The sequence below is a fragment of the Podarcis gaigeae genome (genome assembly GCF_964106915.1).
Source record: "Podarcis gaigeae genome assembly, chromosome: 13".
Lineage (NCBI taxonomy): Eukaryota > Metazoa > Chordata > Lepidosauria > Squamata > Lacertidae > Podarcis > Podarcis gaigeae.
In genome coordinates, this window is record NC_139689.1 from 6,683,943 (window position 1) to 6,707,242 (window position 23,300).

At 51.1% G+C, this 23,300-nt stretch overlaps 1 protein-coding gene across 1 annotated transcript in view; it reads right to left on the minus strand.

The window, feature by feature from the left end:
• CARMIL3 (capping protein regulator and myosin 1 linker 3) overlaps positions 1 to 23,300 on the minus strand; it is an 87,095-nt gene that overhangs the window by 50,115 nt on the left and 13,680 nt on the right. Inside the window, exons 2-7 of the mRNA XM_083706503.1 lie at positions 15,090 to 15,184; positions 9,930 to 9,980; positions 8,855 to 8,914; positions 7,797 to 7,918; positions 3,959 to 4,056; positions 671 to 741 (exon numbers count right to left, since the gene is read on the minus strand). Of these exons, the coding sequence (XP_083562629.1) occupies positions 671 to 741; positions 3,959 to 4,056; positions 7,797 to 7,918; positions 8,855 to 8,914; positions 9,930 to 9,980; positions 15,090 to 15,184 (497 nt within the window). The remainder of the gene's footprint in view (positions 1 to 670; positions 742 to 3,958; positions 4,057 to 7,796; positions 7,919 to 8,854; positions 8,915 to 9,929; positions 9,981 to 15,089; positions 15,185 to 23,300) is intronic.

Consider the following 23,300-nt stretch of genomic DNA (forward strand, 5'->3'; position numbering starts at 1 on the left):
AAAAAGGTTTTACCCTCCCGAACCCTGTCCCCCCACAACAATCCTGTGAGGTAGGCTCAAGATGAGCCAGTGAGTTTCAGAGTTTTGAATGGAGGAAGAAGTAAATTGTGGCCTCCCCACCCACCACAAAAACCAAGATAATATATCCATCTTCATACACCCACAAAGCGTGCATGAAACCATTCTGCTGCCAGATCTTCTCCACCCCCCAGGTTCTCTATTTCCAGCCCAAACTTCCCACTACAAAAAAACCAAAAACAAGCCACACACATGTTTTTCCAAGGCTGCCATCATCACTGACTGTGGCCTGGATTTGCCTGTCACATTCGCCCAGAAACCTCCCAGAGCAGATTTGCAGGTTGTTTTTGAGTAGAAGAGGAGGAAGCGAGGGTTTCGGAAACCGAGCGAAGGTGCCTCGATTTGCACCAAACCCCTGGGCGTGGCGGAAGGGGGGGGGAACCGCCACCCTGTGCGAGTTGCTCCACCTAAAAGTCCCTGTGGCCAGCGAGGAGGTGAGAAAGCCACAAAGCGGCCACATCCTGAGCAATCACTACTTTTCTGGCAGTTTCTCTTTCAGGATACAATCGCTAACCCCCTTGCTCTGGCAAAGGGGGTCTCTCTCCTCAAGGTTATCGGAAAGGGCGCCTCCGAATCGGGTCGACCAACTTACCCACTGCACCTCCTCGCGGCAAGAGTGTCCGTTGTAGTCGCAGAGAGCCGCGTAGGTTTCGGAAAAACCTCCTGAGGAAAAGCAAAAGGGTGCATATTATCGCTCAGGCTCCTCCGTACGGAGGCCTCGTTCTCGCAAATGCCGGGGGATGTCTTTCGGCTAGCTGTTACTCTAAGTAGACCTACTGGAATTCACAGGCCTGACTTCGCCACGGGAGCGGCACACCCGTCGCATTCAAGGCTCCTATTGATTTGCAATTGGATCTTTATCACTCACATTTTGTTTTACTGTATTGCAATTTGGATTCTGTGGGATTGAAATCGCAATATGATAAAATGCAGGATGTGAGCAATAAAGGGAGCGATTAAAAAAAAGATTAAGAATCATTCATTTCCTAGCACAGCGCATTACAAATGCTACCACAGGCAGAAAAACAATTTAAGTGGTCCATCAAGACCCTTAGCAATTTTCAAGTCATCCATTGGGGGGGTGGGATTTGGGAGCCACTGTCAAATTCAATCCAAACCTCCCCAAAACCCCTATTTGTCACAGGCAGCGAGAAAATGGAATCTCTTAGGCCAGGGGTCAGCAAACTTTTTCAGCAGGGGGCCGGTCCACTGTCCCTCAGACCTTGTGGGGGGCCAGTCTATATTTTGGCTGGGGGTGATGAACGAATTCCTATGCCCCACAAATAACCCAGAGATGCATTTTAAATAAAAGCACACATTCTACTCATGTAAAAATACACTGATTCCCGGATCATCCGCAGGCTGGATTTAGAAGGCGATTGGGCCGGATCCGGCCCCCGGGCCTTAATTTGCCTACCCATGTCTCAGGCTGACATGGAGCTTCCGTGTCCTCAGTCGTTCTCAACCAGTGTGCCGTGACACCCTGGGGTGCCTTGAATGATAGTCAGGGGTGCCGCAGGCAATACTGGCCTCTGTCCCTCAAATAATAATAGGAGTAATAATAATAATAATAATAATAATAATAATAATTTATTATTTATAGCGTGCCCATCTGACTGGGTCTCCCCAGCCACTCTGGGCAGCTTCCAACCAAATATCAAAAACAATACAGCATCAAACATTAAAAACTTCCCTGAACGGGCCGCCTTCAGATGTCTTTTAAAAGTAAAATAGTTGTTTATTGCCTTGACATCTGACGGGAGGGCATTCCACAGGGCGGGCGCCACTACCGAGAAGGCCCTCTGCCTGGTTCCCTGTAGCTTCGCTTCTCACAGGGAGGGAACCGCCAGAAGGCCCTCAGAGCTGGACCTCCATGTCCGGGCTGAACGATGGGGATGGAGACGCTCCTTCAGGTATACAGGACCGAGGCCTTTTAGGGCTTTAAAGGTCAGCACCAACACTTTGAATTGTGCTCGGAAACATTCTGGGAGCCAATGTAGGTCTTTCAGGTGTTATATGGTCTTGGTGGCCACTCCCAGTCACCAGTCTAGCTGCTGCATTCTGGATTAATTTTTTTATTTCTTTCCTTCCCTTCATCCTCTGATGCCCTCTCATGTCTCTGCCTCCCAAAGGCTTGCACAGCTGTTTGTTGCAGCAGCCATGGCTACAAGCTCCACAGGCAAATGGTGCCTCTGGGGCTGGCCAGGGGGTGCTGGTTGCCAGCAGCTGAGGCAGCCTCAGAGTAAACAGGCAAGTGGGTGAGGGAGTCCAGCCAGTCAGTCTGCCAGCGCTTGCTGTTGGGAATGGACAGATAGGTGGGAAGCTGGGCAGGCAGACAGACAGACAGGCACTGTGCTGGCATTTCTTGTGCTTGCTGTGTCCAATGCCTGCCTGGGAGATGAGTGCCCAGTGCTGAGGGGCAGCCTTTCCTCCATGCAGGCCTAGCAGTGCCCACTGCTGCCTCCCAAAGTGAGTAAGATGCTGGTCTCAGCCCTTGCTGTTAATAATAATAATAAATTTTATTTATACCCCGCCGTCCCTGGCAGAGCCGGGCTCAGGGCGGCTAACACCAATAAAATTACAATAAAACGTAATAGAAAAAGAAAAAAACACAGTTACCGTAATTAAAATACGGGTTAAAATATGAGTTAAAATACAATTTAAAATGCAACCTCATTTTAGTAGTAGCCCTTTCTCCTCCTGTGATGAGGCTGCATTTTAATGTTTCAACGTTTTAATGTTGTATTTTAATTTGTTTTTAAGATGTAGTCATTCAACTTGTTTTTATTATTGCTTGTTAGCCACCCGGAGCCCGGCCTTGGCTGGGGAGGGCGGGGTATAAATATTATTATTATTATTATTATTATTATTATTATTATTATTATTATTATTATACAAATCCATAAGGGGAGGGAAACATGAGGGTCAGACTGAGTCCAAACCAAAGGCCAGGCGGAACAGCTCCGTCTTGCAGGCCCTGCGGAAATATGTCAAATCCTGCAGTGCCCTGGTCTCTTGTGACAGAGCGTTCCACCAACTCGGGGCCAGTACTGAAAAGGCCCTGGCCCTAGCTGAGACCGATCTAACCACCTAGCGACCTGGGACCTCCAAGGTGTTGTCGTTTGTGGACCTTAAAGTCCTCTGTGGGGCATACCAGGAGAGGCGGTCCCGTAGGTGCATGGGTCCAAGGCCGCATAGGACCCACGTTGGGAGTGGACAGACAAGTCCCAGCCCCCTCTGGGGCAGTGTGAAGAAGCACCTCTCCTTGGGGCATGGGGGGCAGCTCAGAGACCTGGAGCGGCTGCCCAGAGGACTCCCAAGGAGGGGAATCGGAGAGAAGGGTGTTTGAAAAGGGGTGAGGGGCTGCCAGCTCTGCAGGCAAGGGGTAACATAACTGGGCTCCTGAGCCCCGCAGGGGTGCCGCAGAAAGAATGCAGTTGATCAAGGGAGCCGTGGACTCAGAAAGGTTGAAAACCTCTGCCTGCCTTGATGCAATATACCTTTGATTACCCGTTGTTAAGAGGCAGACTTGAGAAGATGCCTCGGACCGCCAAGCCCGGGTTGTGGACCTCTGAGGCCCATTTGGCTGCTAGCCCTGGAGACAGAAGGCTGGGCTAAATGCACTTTTCTGCCCGATCCAGGAAAGCAATTTGTGTTTTCTTCAGGACACCCCTTCCGGGATTCGGGTCAGTGGGTTAAGTGCATAATGCAGCGGCTGTAATTAAAATTTCATATCATTTCCTGTGAATGAAGATCGCACCACCTGCCTCTCTGGGCGCTGGGAAGTGGGAGGGAAAACCCTGGCAGGTTCCGGAACATTCCACACACCCAATGGCCGCCACCACCCCCCTCCCTCGCCTCTCCATCTCCCCCCCCCCACCGCAAATGCTGTGCGTTGTGGAGCTGGAGCTTTCAGAGTTGGGGGACATGTCCCGCGGCGTCTCTGGGGTCTCCACGGTCCCATGGCGTATGAGGCAGCTGCGACAAGGGGAGGAGAAGGAAGGCATTTCCTGAGTTATTTTGTCATCATTTATTCAATTTATATACAGTGGTACCTCGGGTTACATACGCTTCAGGTTACATACGCTTCAGGTTACAGACTCTGCTAACCCAGAAATAGTGCTTCAGGTTAAGAACTTTGCTTCAGGATAAGAACAGAAATCGTGCTCCGGTGGCGCGGCAGCAGCAGGAGGCCCCATTAGCTAAAGTGGTGCTTCAGGTTAAGAACAGTTTCAGGTTAAGAACGGACCTCCGGAACGAATTAAGTACTTAACCCGAGGTACCACTGTACTGCCCTTTATCAAAATATCTCTGTGTACGGTGTACGACATTAAACACACATTTTACGGAGCATAGTACAGTGGTACCTCGGTTCTCAAACGTAATATGTTCCAGAAGACTGTTCAACTTCTAAAACATTTGAAAAACATTTTGAAAAACATTTTGAAAAAAAATTGAAAAACATGCAGTGGAAAAACATGTTCGACTTCCAAGGTGCGTTCGAAAATGGAAGCAATTACTTCTGGGTTTTCGGTGTTCGAAAACCGAAACGTTCGGCTTCCGAGACGCTTGAAAACCGAGATACCACTGTAATAAAAAAGCACAACAATCGGCATCATAACAATAAAATAATCATAGCAACAGTCCCATCGCCACCACCAAGCTTTAACTGATCTGATAGTCTTGTCTAAATACTGCATCACAAGAGCACGACAAGTTATTGATCGATTGATCCACTCATCCATTCTCCAAGGAGCTTAAAGTGGTATCCATTAATCCTCACAATAATCCACACCTTCCAACATTTCTCTGATGAAAAAAGGGACATACTAACATGGTGAGACATAGCTGAGCAGAGATTTGAATTCCTAGGCCCATTCTCCACAAACCACTCCTCTGCACTGAAAGTGAGAGGGATATGCACACACCTCTGTAAATTTGGGGGTCGCCTCGTCCCTAACGCAGCGGTGGGGGACCCTTCTTGGTCCCTCCAGGTGTTGCCAAACTACAACTCCCATCACTGCCTATGGCCAGCGATGACGGCAGCTGTAGTTCATCAACGTCCGGAGAGCCAAACATTTGCCCGCCCCGACCTAACAGCTTGTCGCCTGTTTGCCTGCCTCCTCCTTCCACTCTTTCAAAAAGGGGATTTTTAAAATCCCCTTGCAAGAGAACTCAGCTGTCTGGGTCATTAAATGGAGCCCTACAAGTTGATGAGGATCGCAAGCAGAGAGAGAGAGAGAGAGAGCTTTGACACTCTTTCATTCTGGTCCTGTTTTTGGGCTTCGCGCTGCGGCCTCTGTAAGAACAGGATCCTGGACTAGGTTTTCCCCCCACCACTCTTGAAATCATAGAATTGAGAAGTTGGAAGGGACCCCGAGGGTCATCTAGTCTGAAATGCAGGCACCCTGCCCACAGCCGTCCCTGGGTGGGCTCGAACCACCAACCTTCGGGTCAACAGCAAGATGCATTGCCCATTCCACCACAGGGGCCTTTGACCTGTTCCAGCAGGGCTCTGCTTATGAGATACCAGCAATGGGGGGCACCAGAACAACCTTGGGGTCAGGCTTTCTGGGATTAAGGGTGAGGCATGAGAAATAATAATAATAATAATAAATTTTATTTATATCCCGCCCTCCCCAGCCGAAGCCGGGCTCAGGGCGGCTAACAACAATAAAACAGTACAACAGTACAACACAACACTCTAAAATCATTCATCATAAAATTAATTCAAATCAAACCAATGGCAACCATTGGGCTAGAGTTCTGTGAGGATTACCAAAGGAGGGAGTCAGGCTGTGCCCTGGCCAAAGGCCTGGTGGAACAGCTCTGTCTTGCAGGCCCTGCAGAAAGATGTCAAGTCCCATAGGGCTCCAGTCTCTTGTGACAGAGCGTTCCACCAGATCGGGGCCACAGCCGAAAAAGCCCTGGCTCTAGTTGAGACCAGCGTAACCTCTCTGTGGCCCAGGACCTCCAAGGTGTTTTTGTTTGAAGACCGTAAGGTCCTCCATGGGACATACCAGGAGAGGCGGTCCCGTAGGTACGGGGGGGGGGGTGTGGCTTTGGGGGCCAAGCCGTCTCTGCCTCTGCAAGGATGTTGTTAACCCCAGGAGATAGAAACCAATTAGTGTGAAAACAATTGGGAGCAGGGAGAAACACACTGTCAAAAGCTATATTTCTCAGCGGGCACAGGGTGGTCTCTCTCTGTGCCAGCCTCTTCCAACCTCCAAATCAAGTTGAACTACAACTCCCAGCGCCCCTGGCGCCTGGCTGGAACGAACAGGAATTGTGGCGCACACAAGAGGGAGTCAAGCGCATTTCCGGAGTTTGGAGATTCGCAGATATAAAGTGGTCTGAAGCACTCTTACGCCCTAGCATTTTTTTAAACATCCACTTTAAAAAAGAGAAAGACTTTTTGTGGCTTGGAGAATGATGGGCTATGGATTGCTAATGGGGAGACGTCTAAAAGCATGAGAAGAAACTGGCAGCAGGATCAGGCCAGGGGCCAATCTAGTCCAGCAGCCTGTTCTCGAGGCGACCAAGCAAGGAAAACCCACAAGGAAGACCTGAGGGCAACAGAAAAACGGCATTCCCCCCTCCTGCCGCTTCCAGCAACTGGTTTTCAGAAGTACCCAGCCTCCAACCACGGAGCTATTGCGTAAACACCCTGCAAACAAATCAGAATTAATGCTGGATGCGCAATGAAAGCTATGCACAAGCAGATCAGGATGAAAGCTCAAGAAATTGGATGTCTGGAGGGTACCGGGTGCGAGGGAAGGCTGCTAGTCTAGCCTTTAGCATCTCTGTGGTGAAAATCCTATACATTCCACATTAGAATTTAGAAAGGGAAGTCAGTTCCACACAGACAAGAAATAATAATAATAATAATAATAATAATAATAATAATAATAATAATAATAATTTGTACCCTGCCCATTTGGCTGGGTCTCCCCAGCCACTCTGGGCAGCTTCCATCAAAGATTAAAAATACATTAAAATGTCACACATTAAAAACTTCCCTGAAAAGGTCTGCCTTCAGATGTCTTCTAAATGTCAGGTAGTTGTTTATTTCCTTGACATCTGGTGGGAGGGCGTTCCGCAGGGCGGGCGCCACCACCGAGAAGGCCCTCTGCCTGGTTCCCTGTCGCTTTGCTTCTTGCAATGAGGGAACCACCAGAAGGCCCTCGGCGCTGGACCTCAGTGTCCGGGGTGAACAATGGGGTGGAGACGCTCCTTCAGGTATACTGGGCCGAGGCCGTTTAGAGCTTAAAAGGTCAACACCAACACTTTGAATCGTGCTGTGTGACTCTGGCCTTTTCTATACAGTGGTACCTCGGGTTAAGTACTTAATTCGCTCCAGAGGTCCGTTCTTAACCTGAAACTGTTCTTAACCTTAGGTACCACTTTAGCTAATGGGGCCTCCCACTGCCGCCGCTGTTCTCATCCTGAAGCAAAGTTCTTAACCCGAGGTACTTTTCCTGGGTTAGCGGAGTCTGTAACCTGAAGCGTATGTAACCTGAGGTACCACTGTAGTTTATCGTCATCATCATCATCGTCGCCTCCATGTTTTCCACAATATGGAAGCACACCTTGGTCCTCTGCTCACGCCCACACATACAAGTTGTCGTGAGAGGCGCTGTTATGGCGAACGACTGAATTTGGCAACCCCGCCACCCGCAGCCAATGTTCTCCCCGCCCTAAGGCTTCTTCATACTCACACAGAGGCCGGACTAGGGAAGATTTTGGCTAAGGAAGTGTTGACATGCCTCGTGACCTGGTCAGCGCTTTCCGGGGTGGGGAATTTCAAGCTGTAGTTGGCCTTCTCCGTCTCCACCAGGATCTGAATGCGGAAGGAAGGCAAAAGGTCGTCAGCACCGACAGACACCAACGTCGCCATCATATGTGGTTTGGGAACTGCACGGTCAGGGGAAAAACAATGCTGTCGAGGGTTGTAAAGACTGGGGAGAGAATAATTGGGTGTACTCTTCCCACCTTGGATCAAATCTATGCTTCCAGGTGCCATAAGAAAGCCACAGAGATAGCGCAGGATAGTGCGCACCCCAGAAATTATCTCTTTCAGCTTCTGCCTTCTGGAAGAAGGTACAGGGTTATAAAGACTAGGACTAGCCGCCTGAGAAACAGGTTCTATCCAAATGCGATTTTGGTTTTAAATGCAGTATAAGGTAGTCTCTGTGGGAGTATATTGTATTTAATTATGGGGTATCAGAGTTGTTTTTTGTTGTTGTTTTTTTAAGGGACGTGGGTGGCGCTGTGGGTTAAACCACAGAGCCCAGGACTTGCCGATCAGAAGGTCGGCGGATCAAATCCCCGCGACGGGGTGAGCCCCCGTTACTCGGTCCCTGCTCCTGCCAACCTAGCAGTTCGAAAGCACGTCAAAGTGCAAGTAGATAAATAGGTACCACTCCGGCAGGAAGGTAAACGGCGTTTCCGTACGCTGCTCTGGTTCGCCAGAAGCGGCTTAGGCATGCTGGCCACATGACCCAGAAGCTGTATGCCGGCTCCCTCGGCCAATAAAGCGAGATGAGCGCCGCAACCCCAGAGTCGGCCACGACTGGACCTAATGGTCAGGGGTCCCTTTACCTTATCAGAGTTTTTAGGGAGCTAACCCAGCTGGGATAGCTGGGACAGCAGGCTTGTTGGTTTTTGAATGTCTGGTGTAGATTTTTTCAATTTCGTTGTTCTGTATGGGACAATGCCAATAAAGATTATTGTATCATAAGAGCACCCCTTTGCGGGAGATGCCCCCTGCTCCTACCTGGTTGTGATGCAGGGCGTTTAAGGCTCGGATCTCCAGGACATTGAACGAGCATTCAAGCTGCGCAGGAGGGAAAAGGAGAGTCACTTGTTGTGACGCGACAGAAGCAAATGTCGCGTCCACGGCGCACGTTCAAAGCGCATAACTTCCCCTGAAGAATCCTGAGAACGGGAGTTTTAAGATGCTGTGAATCGTAGCTCTCTGAGGGATAAACAACCACCTCGCAGCGTTGCTGTGAGGATGGAATATGGAGGAGGAGAGCCAGAAGCCTAGAGATCCTTGGAAGATAAAGGTGGCTATATAAATGTAATAACAAATAAATTACAGTTCCCAGGATTCTCTGGAAGGAGCCATGACTGTTAGGCTGCATATGCATCATATTGCTATAGGTTTGGGGCGGGTCAGTCTGGATGACACCCAGGGGTCCCTTCTAAGCCTCTGATCCTGGACCCGTGAGGTTAGAATGGATAAGAGGAAACCTGCTGAATGGCCCAAGCCAGTTCCTTTGTGAAGGTAACGGCTTTAGCTGGCCAGTGAAGTACCGCCATTTACATGCCCAAAGAGGTTGCCCTGTTGCCATGGAGACGGGCCTTCTCCCACCTCACCCGATGGAGAACAATAGGCCAAGGTGTACGTTTTTGGGGCTGACACTGGAAGCCGGAGACCCAGAGGCTTCTCTTGTTCTGTGCTGGATCCCAAAGCGCTCTACTTGGGGCTTCCCTGAGAACCTAATGGGGAAGCAAGATCTCTGGGAGTGAGCCAGGTTATATGTGCAAATAAAACCGTTTATCTTAAAAACACCATTGTCTCTATGGACCTTCGTCCCAAGGAAACCGAACTCTGGGGTAAGCACTGGGACCCAGGGAGTCTCTCAGGATGTACACAGTGATACATTTAAAGCACTTTATTTCCCAAAAATAATCGTGGGAACTGTAGTTTATCCATCACAGAGTTACAATTCCCAAACAAAAAACTATACTTTGTTGTGCTTTAAATGTACGGTGTGTAAAGAAGTATAAATGTATTTTAAATTACACACACATACACAAAATCTCTCGTTTGTTCCTCCACTCACCTTGGCTGGTACCTTTAGCCCAAAGAGATAGATTCGCCAAGTAGTGAGCACCTGTTGGAAAAAGGGCGAAGAACAGAAGAGGTGAACGACAGCACAATCCTTTTCTGTTTCCCTTTGAGACACAATCCTCATGTGGATGTTGCGTTGCTTTTTCTGCCTTCTGCTATCTGTGTCTCTCCAGACACCACCTCTCTCCAAACATGTCTTCCCAACCTGGATCTTCTAGAATACTGATGAGCGTTGAACTTGTTTATTTCAGAAGACATTTTGCCTCCGGTGGAACGTTCTGGCAGAGAAGCGTTCCATTTTCCCAAGTTTGCATTTCGGCTTTTTAACAATTAGTGCCATTATTCCCTGCCCTCCAACCTGCGGGTCCCAGGGCGGGTGGCGAAAATTTTTGAAAATTCAGAATTAAAATATTACCATGAGTGGTGGTGGTGAAATGAAGGTGGTGGACTCTCATTCATTGGGTGTTTTTAAACGGAGGTTGGATGACTGGCTGTCCTGGAGATTCCTGCATTGTGGGGGTTAGACTAGATGACCCGTGCAGTCCCTTCTAACACTACAATTCTATTATCCTGTTTATTACAGCGCATGAGCTCTTGACAGCTTCACGAGTAAGTTGTGCAAGAGCTGCTAACCTACAGAATCCTTTAGCAAGCTAAAAAGTATGCTGGAAATCACATTTGCAATGTTGGAAAGTGAATTACTGATTTCCCAGACTGCCATGTCTTTTTCGCTCTCCTCCTCCATCTGTAAGCCATGATGGTAAGATCCGCACTCAGGGCACTCCAGAAATCAGGGAGTCAGCAAGGAAACAAATGTGTAACTTTGTGCCAATCGGGGAAAAACAGAGTGCATATGTGCTAGACCATGGGTAGGCAAACTAAGGCCCGGGGGCTGGATCCGGCCCAATCGCCTTCTAAATCCGGCCCGCGGACGGTCCGGGAATCAGTGTGTTTTTAACATGAGCAGAATGTGTCCTTTTATTTAAAATGGATCTCTGGGTTATTTGTGGGGCCTGCCTGTTGTTTTTACATGAGTAGAATGTGTGCTTTTATGGAAAATGCATCTCTGGGTTATTTGTGGGGCATAGGAATTTGATCACCCCCCCAAAAAAAATATAGTCCGGCCCCCCAGATGGTCTGAGGGACAGTGGACCGGCCCCCTGCTGAAAATGTTTGCTGACCCCTGTGCTAGAACCTAACTAGGGGGAAAACTCACACTGGCTCTGCTTGCTCTCCAGACCCGTAAATGGGATCGCCACATTTTGCCTTAAATCACAGTGTGTTGGCAGAAGGTGGAAATTCAACAGGTGCAGCGTTTCAACCCTGTGGCTGCACCTGTTGAATATTGGCCTGTAGCAAACCTTTAAAGGCATGGATTTCCAGTGTTCCTGGCACCCACCGGGGGGGGCTTTGGGGGGGCTTCCTCTCATGCAGTGCAGTGATTGGAAGATCACCCTGTCGCCCCTTAGCTGAGGGGGTGTCCTGTCCCCTTTTGCCCTAGAAGTTAACTGCTCCTGATGCCCCCTTAATTTCAACCCACAGCCTTCCCCCCCCCGCAAACCTCCTCATCGCTTGGCCACCCGCAAATCAGCTCTCCCCCACCCTGGGAGATCCTTCGGTCTTTATTCTGTATCATTCAATCACAACAACCTTGCGAAGCGGACCCCTGGCCACGCACAGGCTCAAGACACCATCGCAGGGAGTTTGGCCCAAACCCCATTTTTGCCAAGACCTCCCCTCTTCCGAATCCTTGGGGGGGACGGGGTGGGGGAAAACTATAGGCTCTTTTTGCATCAGCCGAAGCAAAGTCCCCCCCCCTCTCCTTTCCGCCAGCCCCCTCCCCTGTCTGCTCCTGCCTGCGACCTCCACTTTTGCTGCCAGCAGCAAATTTGCAAACCCTGACCTAATTTGTGAGGACGGGATTTGAGAGCTGGAGAGTTTGAGAGAAGAGAAGAAATGATGGGCAGGGGGGAGGAATAGGGAAGGGCTGCGAGACGCTCCCCAAGGCTATACCACTGGGAGGGAGGGACAGGGGCCAGTGTGAGTGGCCCCCAGAACTGTTTCAGAAACTCCCCACTTTGTTTAGAGGGTCTTTTACCCTTTCCGTCTCTGCTCCTCTGGTTTGCTTAAGGGACCAGGGACCAGTGATCAGAGGAAGCTGAAATAGCACCTGGTGTCACCATATTATTAAAAGCGCAGGACTTCCCCCAGAGCATCCTGGGAACTGTAGTTTGCCGCTCACAGAGCTACAGTTCCCTGCACTGTTTCCCAGACACTTAAATGTCCGGTGTGTATGCAGCCCAAGACCAGGAATTTGGGGAGGCTTGGGTTCAAATCCTTACACCAGTCACTCTTCCAGCCCACTCTACCTGACAGGGTTGTCATGTAGATGAAATTTGATTTCTGTTTTACATCCTATGTGGGGGTTTGGGGGGGGGTCTATTGGGTTGTTGTTTTAATTTTTATTGTGTCTTTTGTTGTTTTATATCTTGATTTTATTCTGGGAACCACCCTGAGACTCCCGGTATATAGGTAAAGGTAAAGGTACCCCTGCCCGTATGGGCCAGTCTTGACAAACTCTAGGGTTGTGCGCTCATCTCACTCTAGAGGCCGGGAGCCAGCGCTGTCCGCAGACACTTCCGGGTCACGTGGCCAGCGTGACGAAGCTGCTCCGGCGAACAGGCACCAGAGCAGCACACGGAAACGCCGTTTACCTTCCCACTGGTAAGCGGTCCCTATTTATCTACTTGCACTTTGACGTGCTTTCGGACTGCTAGGTTGGCAGGCGCTGGGACCGAACGACGGGAGCTCACCCCGCCGCAGGGATTCGAACCGCCAACCATGCGATCGGCAAGTCCTAGGCACTGAGGTTTTACCCACAGCGCCACCAGTATATAAGATGATAAATTAATAATAATAATAATAATAATTTTTATACCGCTCTTTCTTTCTTTGTTTGTTTCTATAAACTCCTTTGTACACCACACAGATATTATTTACAATCAGCAGTGTAAAGATAAATAAAACGGGGAGGAAGATGCACATATGAAATTAAATAAACTATGTATTGGGGAGTATATCTGAGAAGGGGGGAATTATCTCTGGGCTGGGGAGGGTGGAGAATCCCAAGAGTGAGATGTGAAGTTGACCTACAATTTGTGGCCCAAGGCAGAGTCTCCCTTCTTTATTCCCCCCACCTCAGAACAACAGATATAAATAAGTATAACAGAGACTCTTAAAAATGTAGAGCTGGAAGGGACTACGAGGGTTATCTAGCCCAGTGTTTCCCAACCTTTGGTCTCCAGCTGTTTTGGACTACAACTCCCATCATCCCTAGCTAGCAAGACCAGTGGTCAGGGATGATGGGAATTGTAGTCCAAAAACAGCTGGAGACCAGAGGTTGGGAAACACTGATCTAGTCCAACCCTCTGCAATGCAGGAATCTTTTTGCCAAGTGCGGGACTCGAACCCAGGTCCCTGAGATTGAGAGTCTCATGCTTTACCAGCTGAGCTATCCCACCATGGGAATTATCAGTGCTTTTTTTTTCTGGGGGTACGCGGGGGTACACATACCCGTAAACATTTTGTGAATCTTTTTACTTTTGTCCATTTACTGCATTTATTTTCCCTGATTCGAACTACAAAATGGTGATTTTCTTGAGTCAAAATGAGAGTACCTCTAAACTTATTTTTTAGTAAAAACGCACTGGGAATTATAATAAAAGAAAAGAAAAGAAAATGAATTGAAATAAAATAAAAGCAATAGAATAAAAACATTAAAGTAAGATAAAACATAAACATAAAAAGTAAAATGAAATGAAAACTTATAAAATACAAACATAACATAAAACATAACATAAAACATAACATAACATAACATAACATAACATAACATAACATAACATAACATAACATAACAACATAACATAACATAACATAATAACAACAACAGCAGCTTTTCCTCCTGATCCCCCCATCACCTATGCCAGAGCAAGTGGCAGGTGGTTCCAGAGGTGAAAAGGAGGAAGCGGGTCCAAAGACCACCGAGCTGGATTGGGTGAGGGGGCCTCCCTGCAGATACCTGCCAGAGCAGAGCCTTGGCACCAGCAGCCCTGGGCACCAGCAGCTTGCAAAGCAGTCCAGCTACCACCGGGATTACTGTATTTTCCCATGTATAACACGGTCCCATGTATAAGACGACTCCTATTTTGGGGGAGCCCTCAGCAGTTGTTGAGCTTCATCTGTAAGTTTGCTGAGCTCTTGAGCAGCTTCTCCAGAATCCGCCCCCCCCCCCACTCTGGCTGACGGAACTGGTGCCGTAATACACCGTATACTGGCACTCATGAAAAACTTTTCCTAAACTGGGAAGAGTGGGTAAACAGTCTCCTATCCGACATTTCCCTGCAGCCAGCCCTCACTCTTGTTGTTTAGTCATTTAGTCGTGTCCGACTCTTCGTGACCCCCCTGGACCAGAACACGCCAGGCACTCCTGTCTTCCACTGCCTCCCACAGTTTGGTCAGACTCATGCTGGTAGCTTCAAGAACACTGTCCCACCATCTCGTCTTCTGTCACCCCCTTCTCCTTGTGCCCTCCATCTTTCCCAACATCAGGGTCTTTTCCAGGGAGTCTTCTTCTCTTCTCATGAGGTGGCCAAAGTCTTAGAGCCTCAGCTTCAGGATCTGTCCTTCCAGTGAGCCCTCAGGGCTGATTTCCTTCAGAATGGAGAGGTTGGATCTTCTTGCAGTCCATGGGACTCTCAAGAGTCTCCTCCAGCACCAGAATTCAAAAGCATCCATTCTTCGGCCATCAGCCTTCTTTATGGTCCAGCTCTCACTTCCATACATCACTACTGGGAAAACCAGAGCTTTAACTATATGGACCTTTGCGGGCAAGGTGATGTTTCTGCTTTTTAAGATGCTGTCTAGGTTTGTCATTGCTTTTCTCCCAAGAAGCAGGCATCTTTTAATTTCGTGACTGCTGTCACCATCTGCAGTGATCGTAGCCTATTAACCTGTGTATAAGATTACCCTCAATTTATCACCCAAAAAAAAATTCAGGAAAAAAAGGTCGTGTTATACATGGAAAAATACAGTATTTCACCACCACCACCACCACCACCTGGTCCCCAACCCCCCCTGGGAATTCTCTCACCAGCACCCTGTCCTCGCTTTTCTTCGGCTTGGTTTCCAGCTTCACCCTCACCAGCAGGTGGATGGGAGGCCGGTTCAGGAATTTCCGGATGCTGTCTGGAAAGGAAGCGGAGTGGGTTAGGATCCGGAGGCTGGGACCCAATAGGGCTGGTTGGGCAGAATGCAAGGAGGCAACCAGTAGGGGGAGCCAGAGCCAATGAGCCTCCGCTGTCCAGTGTCAGGAAGGAAGGACAGTCGCTGAGTTACCCTGTCTGCCCTTCCCTTGGTGAACTTCAGGTCAGCTTTCCAAAGAAAAGCAAGGGTCTGGGATTTTGGGAACGAATAAATGAGAAGGGTGCCACTGAGCTTGTGCAGAGTGCCTTTCCCTCCCCCACCAAGGTAACCGCTGCCTCTAAACGTATTTTTTCATGTCTGCAAAAAGGGAGAACTCAGAGACTGATAAGTTCTCCTAGTTTAGAGTTTTCAGAGTTGCCTGTGAGGAATCCTGGGGTATTCCAGGAAAATGTTTACGCAACTGCTTAAAGAATTTAAGCTTTTCAAAGATCGAGTCCTAAAGCAAAATATGAAAATTACTTTCTTTAAAAAAACAAAAAAAAACCCCACACATTAGATTCTGCAGATTTTGCAACATTTCCAGAACATACAAATATCCCACTGGATATAAAGTTATAATCATGATTTCAGCCTCTGCACACCAAGGGTAAACAAAATGTGACAGAATCTGGAGAGATTAAGCACTCCCCCCAAATTACATCCTTTTAGCCCTTTCCTAGCCCAAATTCAAATCGCCACACAGCTATGAGGCTGACTAGATGACATTAAGCCAGCCACTTTCTTAAGCCCAACCTACAACACAGGGTTGTTGTGAAGATAAAAGAGAAGGGGGAATAAGAAAAGCTGGAAAAAAATGTAAATAAAATACGTAATAGTGGTCTCTTTCTTATCCGGATTCCATGCATTCTAAGCCCCTGCCTTTGTGGCAAAAACTTTAAAAGAAAGAGATTCTGGGGTTAATTATAATAAATAAATAAATAAATAAATAAATAAATAATCAATCTTTATTATGGTCCAGAGACCCAACTTCTTCTTCTTCTTCTTCTTCTTCTTCTTCTTCTTCTTCTTCTTCTTCTTTATTATTTATACCCCACCCATCTGGCTGGGTTTTCCCAGCCACTCTGGGCAGCTCCCAACCGAGTATTAAAAACCACAATACAGCATTAAACATTAAAAACTTCCCTAAACAGGGCTGCCTTCAGATGTTGCACTCTTGATCAAATTAAACCCTAGACATAGTTTCTAAAGGAAGAGGTCCTGGCGGGGCTCAAGGGCTCCTGCAAATTACGTTCCCCGATCCGGGGGTCCCAAATGTGTTAAGGAGCGACGTGGTGTAGAGGAAGGCGCTCTGCACATGCCCGGTAGAATCCTCTTCATGGCATTGCTCCATCGCGTTGTCCTGGGAGCTGAAGGGAGGACTTTTCAGGAGCTCGGATCGACCCGCCAGAGGCAGGCAGGCACCATTCAATCAATCGCTTCGCTCCGGGTAGCTTCTCCGCTTCAGCCAAGCAAAAGCGTACAGGATGAAACAGTCCCCCACTACCGCTTCTTTCCGACTCACAATGCCTCGGGGTAAACTGAGGCCACCGGCCGCCTCTGTCTGGTGTGAGCTGAGAGAAAGAGAATGAGCGTGTGTTTGTATGTGTGTGTTTTGTGTGTGTGGTGTCCTCGGCTGGGTGTGCAGGGAACTGGGGCGAAGCATTGGAGGTGACAGGCCTGGCGGCCGAGACAAATTGGTCCTGACATGTTAGGGCTGCTAACATGAATAAAATTACCATAAAACATAATAGGAATGGGGGGGGGGGAGAAAAGAAACAAGAGAGAAACGAAACAAATCTGTGGCCCACATCCCTGCTAGTGAGTCAGTCAGGCTTACTAACAGGCCTTATTTAAGATTGCCCTGCCCTGAACTACAACTCCCATAATGCCTTACTCTAACGGCCATGCCGGCTTGGGCTGACGAGAGTTGGAGTCCAACAACTGGCTCAGTTTGCCTCATGTTACCTCTACGTAGCAGCCGCACGACAGGCAGAAATCCCACTGGTGAATCTTCTCCCCTTACAACATTTCCACACTGGGTGGGGTTCCCCTCCCCCAGGATGAAAATGACAAAGAGAGAATGAGCGGATTCCGACTCAAACTAAAGCTTGATTGATTAATCCGCGCAATACTGAGAATAATAATGATAGCTAAATACCGCTAACGACAATGGAACAATATAAGATCATGGAAAGCTACCTTACACTAGCTGTAGTTTAGTACTGTCTGCACTGACTGGCAGCCGCTGTTGCAGGTTTCAGGCATGGCTCCCTCCAATCCTATCAGGGACTGAACCTGAGACCTTCTGCTTGCAAAATAGATGCTCCATGCTCTGAGCTAAAAGCCCTTCCCCATAGGGAATGAATGAATGAATAAATATAAAAATAAAAATAAAAATAATAGTGACAACGATAATATGCCTCTGAGCAAATGCAGAGTTCTCCCCTTCCCCGCAGAGCAACGAGTGTTTGCCATCTGTTTTAGAGATGACATTAAGATCGGAGAATACACCTTCTGCTAAGAAATTAGCCTGCGATATTACTACAGTCTGATACCTCAGCTTGTTATTTTGGGACAAGATCCAAGCCAGTGTGGTGGAAAAACTAATGTTACCCGAGACGGCTTCTAATGCTCCAGCAATATCAAACCCGCTTCCCCCCTGGGTGGTTTCCCCATCTTAGGGAAACCGAGAGAGAAAGGAACCAATATTGCTGCTGGCGAGGCCTAGATGGGCAATAAAATTTGGCTGAAGACCGTTAGGGAGAGTGTTGGCAAAATGAAGGAATATAAAAGGCAAGTAACAGCACTAGGAGTGGCCATGCCACACGAAGGCCATTTTCCTCACGGTTTTTCAAACTGGCTTAAGTGTTGTGGCTTCCACCAACCGACCTGGCCCCCAGCATAGGAGTGCGCAGCTTCAAGGAAGGCAGCAGGGTCCCCTCCGGACGCTGTTGAAGTACAGTTTCCATTCTCCCTGACCATTAGGTGTGCTGACTGGAGCTGGTGGAGGGCATGACAGACATTCTGGACAGTGGCGTAGCGTGGGGGGTGCAGGGGGGGCCGGCCGCAACGGGCGCAACATCTGGGGGGGCGCGCTCGCCGCCTCCGGAGTCGCCGAAGAGCCTCGGGCGCAGGCTGTAGCAGAGCCCCATGTCTCACGGAAACGACGAGCTGTGCGCGCGTCCGGGCTGAAGGCGTCTGGCAGGCAGCGGCTCTCAGCGCTCGCCGCGGTCCCCACGCGTCAGAGCCGCGGAGGGCGCGCCAGGCAGCCCCTCCTCACAGCCCCGCCGCCGCTGCTGCAGCTGCAGCTGCTGGGCCATGTTGCATTTTCCTCGCCTCTCTGCCCTCCTCCTCCTCCTCCGGGCAAGCGGCGTCATTTGGGCGGCAGCACCAGTGGCAACTCGCCTCAGATCACCTGACACGGACCCGCCGCCGCCGCCGTGGCTACCTTACCGTAAATACCCCAGCCCAGGCAGCAGCAAGAAGAAGCTGGCGGCAGTGGCAGGTTAGGGGTTAGGGGCGCAAATTACTTGCCTTGCCCCGGGTTAGGGGGGCGCAAATTACTTGCCTTGCCCCGGGTGCTGACAACCCACGCTACGCCGCTGACTCTGGAGGAGCAGAAGAACCCGGAGGAGACATCTGCACTGCTTGAACTGAGAACTACTATTCATGTATTGCAGGGGATTGGACTAGATGACTAGATGAGTTGTTCCAACTCAACCATTCTATGAAGCCCCAAGATCGTGGGCAGGATGGGAATGTGGCTCTGCAGCTCTCTATATCAGGCCTTCGGGAGCCTCCCCGGGTGTGTGACAACACCTCTTGCTTGCCTGGATGAAGAATGGGAGAGATAAGCGTAGGGGTTGTAGGAACCGCTGGCCTTTTCATGGCTGCAATCACCAACTACATGAAAGAAAGAGATGCCTCTGTCATTCTGCCCACTTTCTGCCTCTGGCCCTGCCTACAACCCGAGGGCTGCTCGTCATGGAACACAGTCCTCAGACTGAAAGAGGTTCTCTGCACCCTCCAACCGCTGGTCAAAGAGGAAGGCAGCAGCTCTTTACTTGGCCCGACGCAACTCTCAGGGGGCAGAGCCTCAGTCAATAAATGCATAGCTCAAGGCCTCTGCCAGTTGCTCTGCTGAGACAACATGTATGTCCTACCTCTGCTGCAGGATCGCTGGCCATGGTCCTGAAACTCACACCTAGATCGCTCTCCAAGGTGCTGATCCCTGCCTTCGCTTGCCTTCTAGTCTGCTTGGGATTCCCGACCTCCTTCCTCTTGCCTGGGCAGTCACTGCTCTGCAGTTATGAGCATCCCCATAGATTAGGATCAATGCCTTCCTTTAGCATAGCGGTTCTCAACCTGTGGGTGCCCAGATGTTGTTGGACTACAACTCCCATCATCCCTGAGCTCTGGCCTTGCTAGCTAGGGGTGATGGGAGTTGTAGTTCAACGACATCTGGGGACCCACAGGTTGAGAACCGCTGCTTTAGCACAAGATCATACTCATGGGTCAGCAAACTAAGGTCCACAGGCCGGGTCAGGCCCAATTGCCTTCTAGATCCGGCCCGGGAATCCAGGCAGCCAGCATAACATGTGTGCTCCATGGTTTTTGCAACTCAGCCAGGCTTGGGGGTCAAAAGCGAGGCAGGCGGCTGTTTGAGACAAGCCCCTTCTCTGTCCGTCGCACGCGCACGACAATCTTTTCTTCCAGGGTGGGGAGTAGGGACGAGGGAAAAGGAGCCACAGTTCGGATTTCCTCCATGGAACTGCCAGCGACTGACCTCAGGAAGGGCAGCTACAGCGACAGGGGCTTGGAGGTGCCTCGGAAGCAAAGCCCACTGGTGTCTGTGGCGGTGGCGCTCCCCGCTAAAGGAAGCAGGGTGTGATGGCCTGGGATTCCGATTCAGAGGCTGAACCAGAGGAATCCCAGCCTGCACAGGAGTCCCCGCCTCCAGGGCCGGCTGAACTGGGGCAGGGCCTTGATTCTGAAGCGCCTGCACCTGTGCCGGATCCTCAGGAGCCAGGCACCAGGTGATTCCACTCTGGCTCCAGAGGTGGTTGAGGACTCAGTGCCTGCAGGTGAGTCTCCCCCTGGGCCCAGTAACCCTTCAGCCTCTCCTGAACTGCCGAGGCTCAGGGCAGAGAGGCGAAGGGAACTGGTTTCTCCCAGGAGGAGTGCTCGCCTTAAGGCCAGGAGAGGCGGGTCTCCTGGGGGCCGGGACCGCCCCTGGCCTCAAAGAAGATAAAGGCCAGTCAGCCCGGTCCCAGGTTGCGGGAGCAATGTCGATGAAGAGCTGTTTCGGCCAGCATCCAGTCCTGTTCCTCCAGTGTTCCCGTCCCCGCCCGGATTCCTGCTTCGGACCTCGCCCTGCTCCTTCGGAACTGTTTCCAGGCTATTGACCCGGGACCGGACTTTGACTACGCCAACGGTAACCTTCCCCCCGGGACCAGCACACAGGGAGCGCCTGGGCGGCTGCACTCCAAAGCACTTATGCGCTCTGCTGGTGAGGCCGCTTGTTAGCTACACGGTGTGAACCATGGAAGGGTAAATAGCTGCCGCCCCCTCGTCTTCCCTCACATGGGGAAAAGAATGTTTTTGCCTGAGCGGCGCCGGCCTGACTTAGTGTGGCCAATGGCTTTTCCCTTCACCCAAGCATGCGCACACACTTTCCAGGGCTGACGGGAATGGCGCACTTACCTCAGCCCCCCAGCCTCCACCCCACCTTACGAGAGAAATAATAACTGTCAATGTGTAAAACGCAAAGGAAGCAGCGTAGGTGTATGAAGGAACACTCCCGCCCCAAAAAATATCACTTTCGGGCAACATTGGGGTTGGTCCCAGTAAATGTTTTTGCCAAAAATGCAGGTCATAATCATGGCAACATATAGTCCGGCCCCCCACAAGGTCTGAGGGACAGTGGATCGGCCCCCTGCTGAAAAAGTTTGCTGACCCCTGATCATGTTTTTGTACTGAGAGCTCACGACAACCACCTAGCCCCATTCTCACAACTGTTCATCTGAAGAATCCCTCGTTCCATCGAGCTGTAAGTAGCCAAGAAACCCGGGATTCGTCTCCTGAGCACATGCAGAGCGGACGGCAAAAAGAGTGCCTCTGAGCGTACACAGCATGCCCTTCCCTCAATAGGGGGACGGGCCATAGCTCTGTAGTGCTTCACACAACAAGCCTCTAGGGCAGGGGTCTGCAACCTTTAAGACAAAAAGAGCCACTTGGACCTGTTTCCGAAGAAAAAACAACAACTGGGAGCCGCAAAACCATTGCGACATTTAAAACAAATATAACACTGCATACATTGTTTCTTAGCCCAATGTTATCCTCGTCATTATAAAAATAACTTTTTTGACACTTTTTAATTATTTTTTGTTTGACCCCTCAGAATTACTCCTCCTCATAGAAATAAACATTATATTAACAAGTTACCTTTTTTTGAGTGTGTGTTCTTCACTCCCCTTCAAAACAGTAGCTGCAAATTGCAAAGCAATAGCAGCAAATCAGCCAGCAACAAAGACATGCTATATACCGTATTTTTCGCTCCATAGGACGCACTTTTCCCCTCCAAAAATGAAGGGGAAATCTGTGTGCGTCCTATGGTGCGAATGCAGGCTTTTGCTGAAGCCTGGAGAGCGAGAGGCATCGGTGCGCACCGACCCCTCTCGCTCTCCAGGCTTCAGGAAGCTATCCGCAAGCCTTGCAAGCCCGGCGGGAGTTCCCACAGGCTCACAAGGCTTGCGGGCAGCAGCCTGCAGCCCCAGCGAGTGTCCGCAAGCCTTGCGCGCCTGGCGGGAGCTCCCGCCAGGCGCGCGAGGCTTGGGGCGGCAGCCTGTTGCCCGAAGCACAGGGAGCCCTCCGGAGGGCTCCCCGTGCTTCAGGCGAGTGTCTGCAAGCCTTGCGCGCCCGGCAGGAGCTCCCGTCGGGCGCGCGAGGCTTGGGGCGGCAGCCTGCCGCCCGAAGCACGCGGAGCACTCCGGAGGGCTCCCCGTGCTTCGGGCGAGTGTCTGCAAGCCTTGCGCGCCCGGCAGGAGCTCCCGTCGGGCGCGCGAGGCTTGGGGCGGCAGCCTGCCGCCCGAAGCACAGGGAGCCCTCCGGAGGGCTCCCCGTGCTTCGGGCGAGTGTCTGCAAGCCTTGCACGCCCGGCAGGAGCTCCCGTCGGGCGCGCGAGGCTTGGGGCGGCAGCCTGCCGCCCGAAGCACAGGGAGCCCTCCGGAGGGCTCCCCGTGCTTCGGGCGAGTGTCTGCAAGCCTTGCGCGCCCGGCAGGAGCTCCCGTCGGGCGCGCGAGGCTTGGGGCGGCAGCCTGCCGCCCGAAGCACAGGGAGCCCTCCGGAGGGCTCCCCGTGCTTCGGGCGAGTGTCTGCAAGCCTTGCGCGCCCGGCAGGAGCTCCCGTCGGGCCCGCGAGGCTTGGGGCGGCAGCCTGCCGCCCGAAGCACAGGGAGCCCTCCGGAGGGCTCCCCGTGCTTCGGGCGAGTGTCTGCAAGCCTTGCGCGCCCGGCAGGAGCTCCCGTCGGGCGCGCGAGGCTTGGGGCGGCACCCTGCCGCCCGAAGCACAGGGAGCCCCCCGGAGGGCTCCCCGTGCTTCGGGCGAGTGTCTGCAAGCCTTGCGCGCCCGGCAGGAGCTCCCGTCGGGCGCGCGAGGCTTGGGGCGGCAGCCTGTTGCCCGAAGCACAGGGAGCCCTCCGGAGGGCTCCCCGTGCTTCGGGCGAGTGTCTGCAAGCCTTGCACGCCCGGCAGGAGCTCCCGTCGGGCGCGCGAGGCTTGGGGCGGCAGCCTGTTGCCCGAAGCACAGGGAGCCCTCTGGAGGGCTCCCCGTGCTTCGGGAGTGTCTGCATGCCTTGCGCGCCCGGCAGGAGCTCCCGTCGGGCGCGCGAGGCTTGGGGCGTGAGGCTTGCCGGAGCCGCGGCAAAGGCGTTAAAGAGCCGCATGCGGCTCCGGAGCCGCAGGTTGCCGACCCCTGCTCTAGGGTCTGAGGCACAACCCCTCCAGTATATCTAGGTGTAAGAACGTGAGAATAAATTTCTCTGATCCTCTTTTCGCCCGGTCGAAGTTGATGGCATCACCACACCATGTGGGAGCCAATTCCATAGTCGACCTATGCGCTG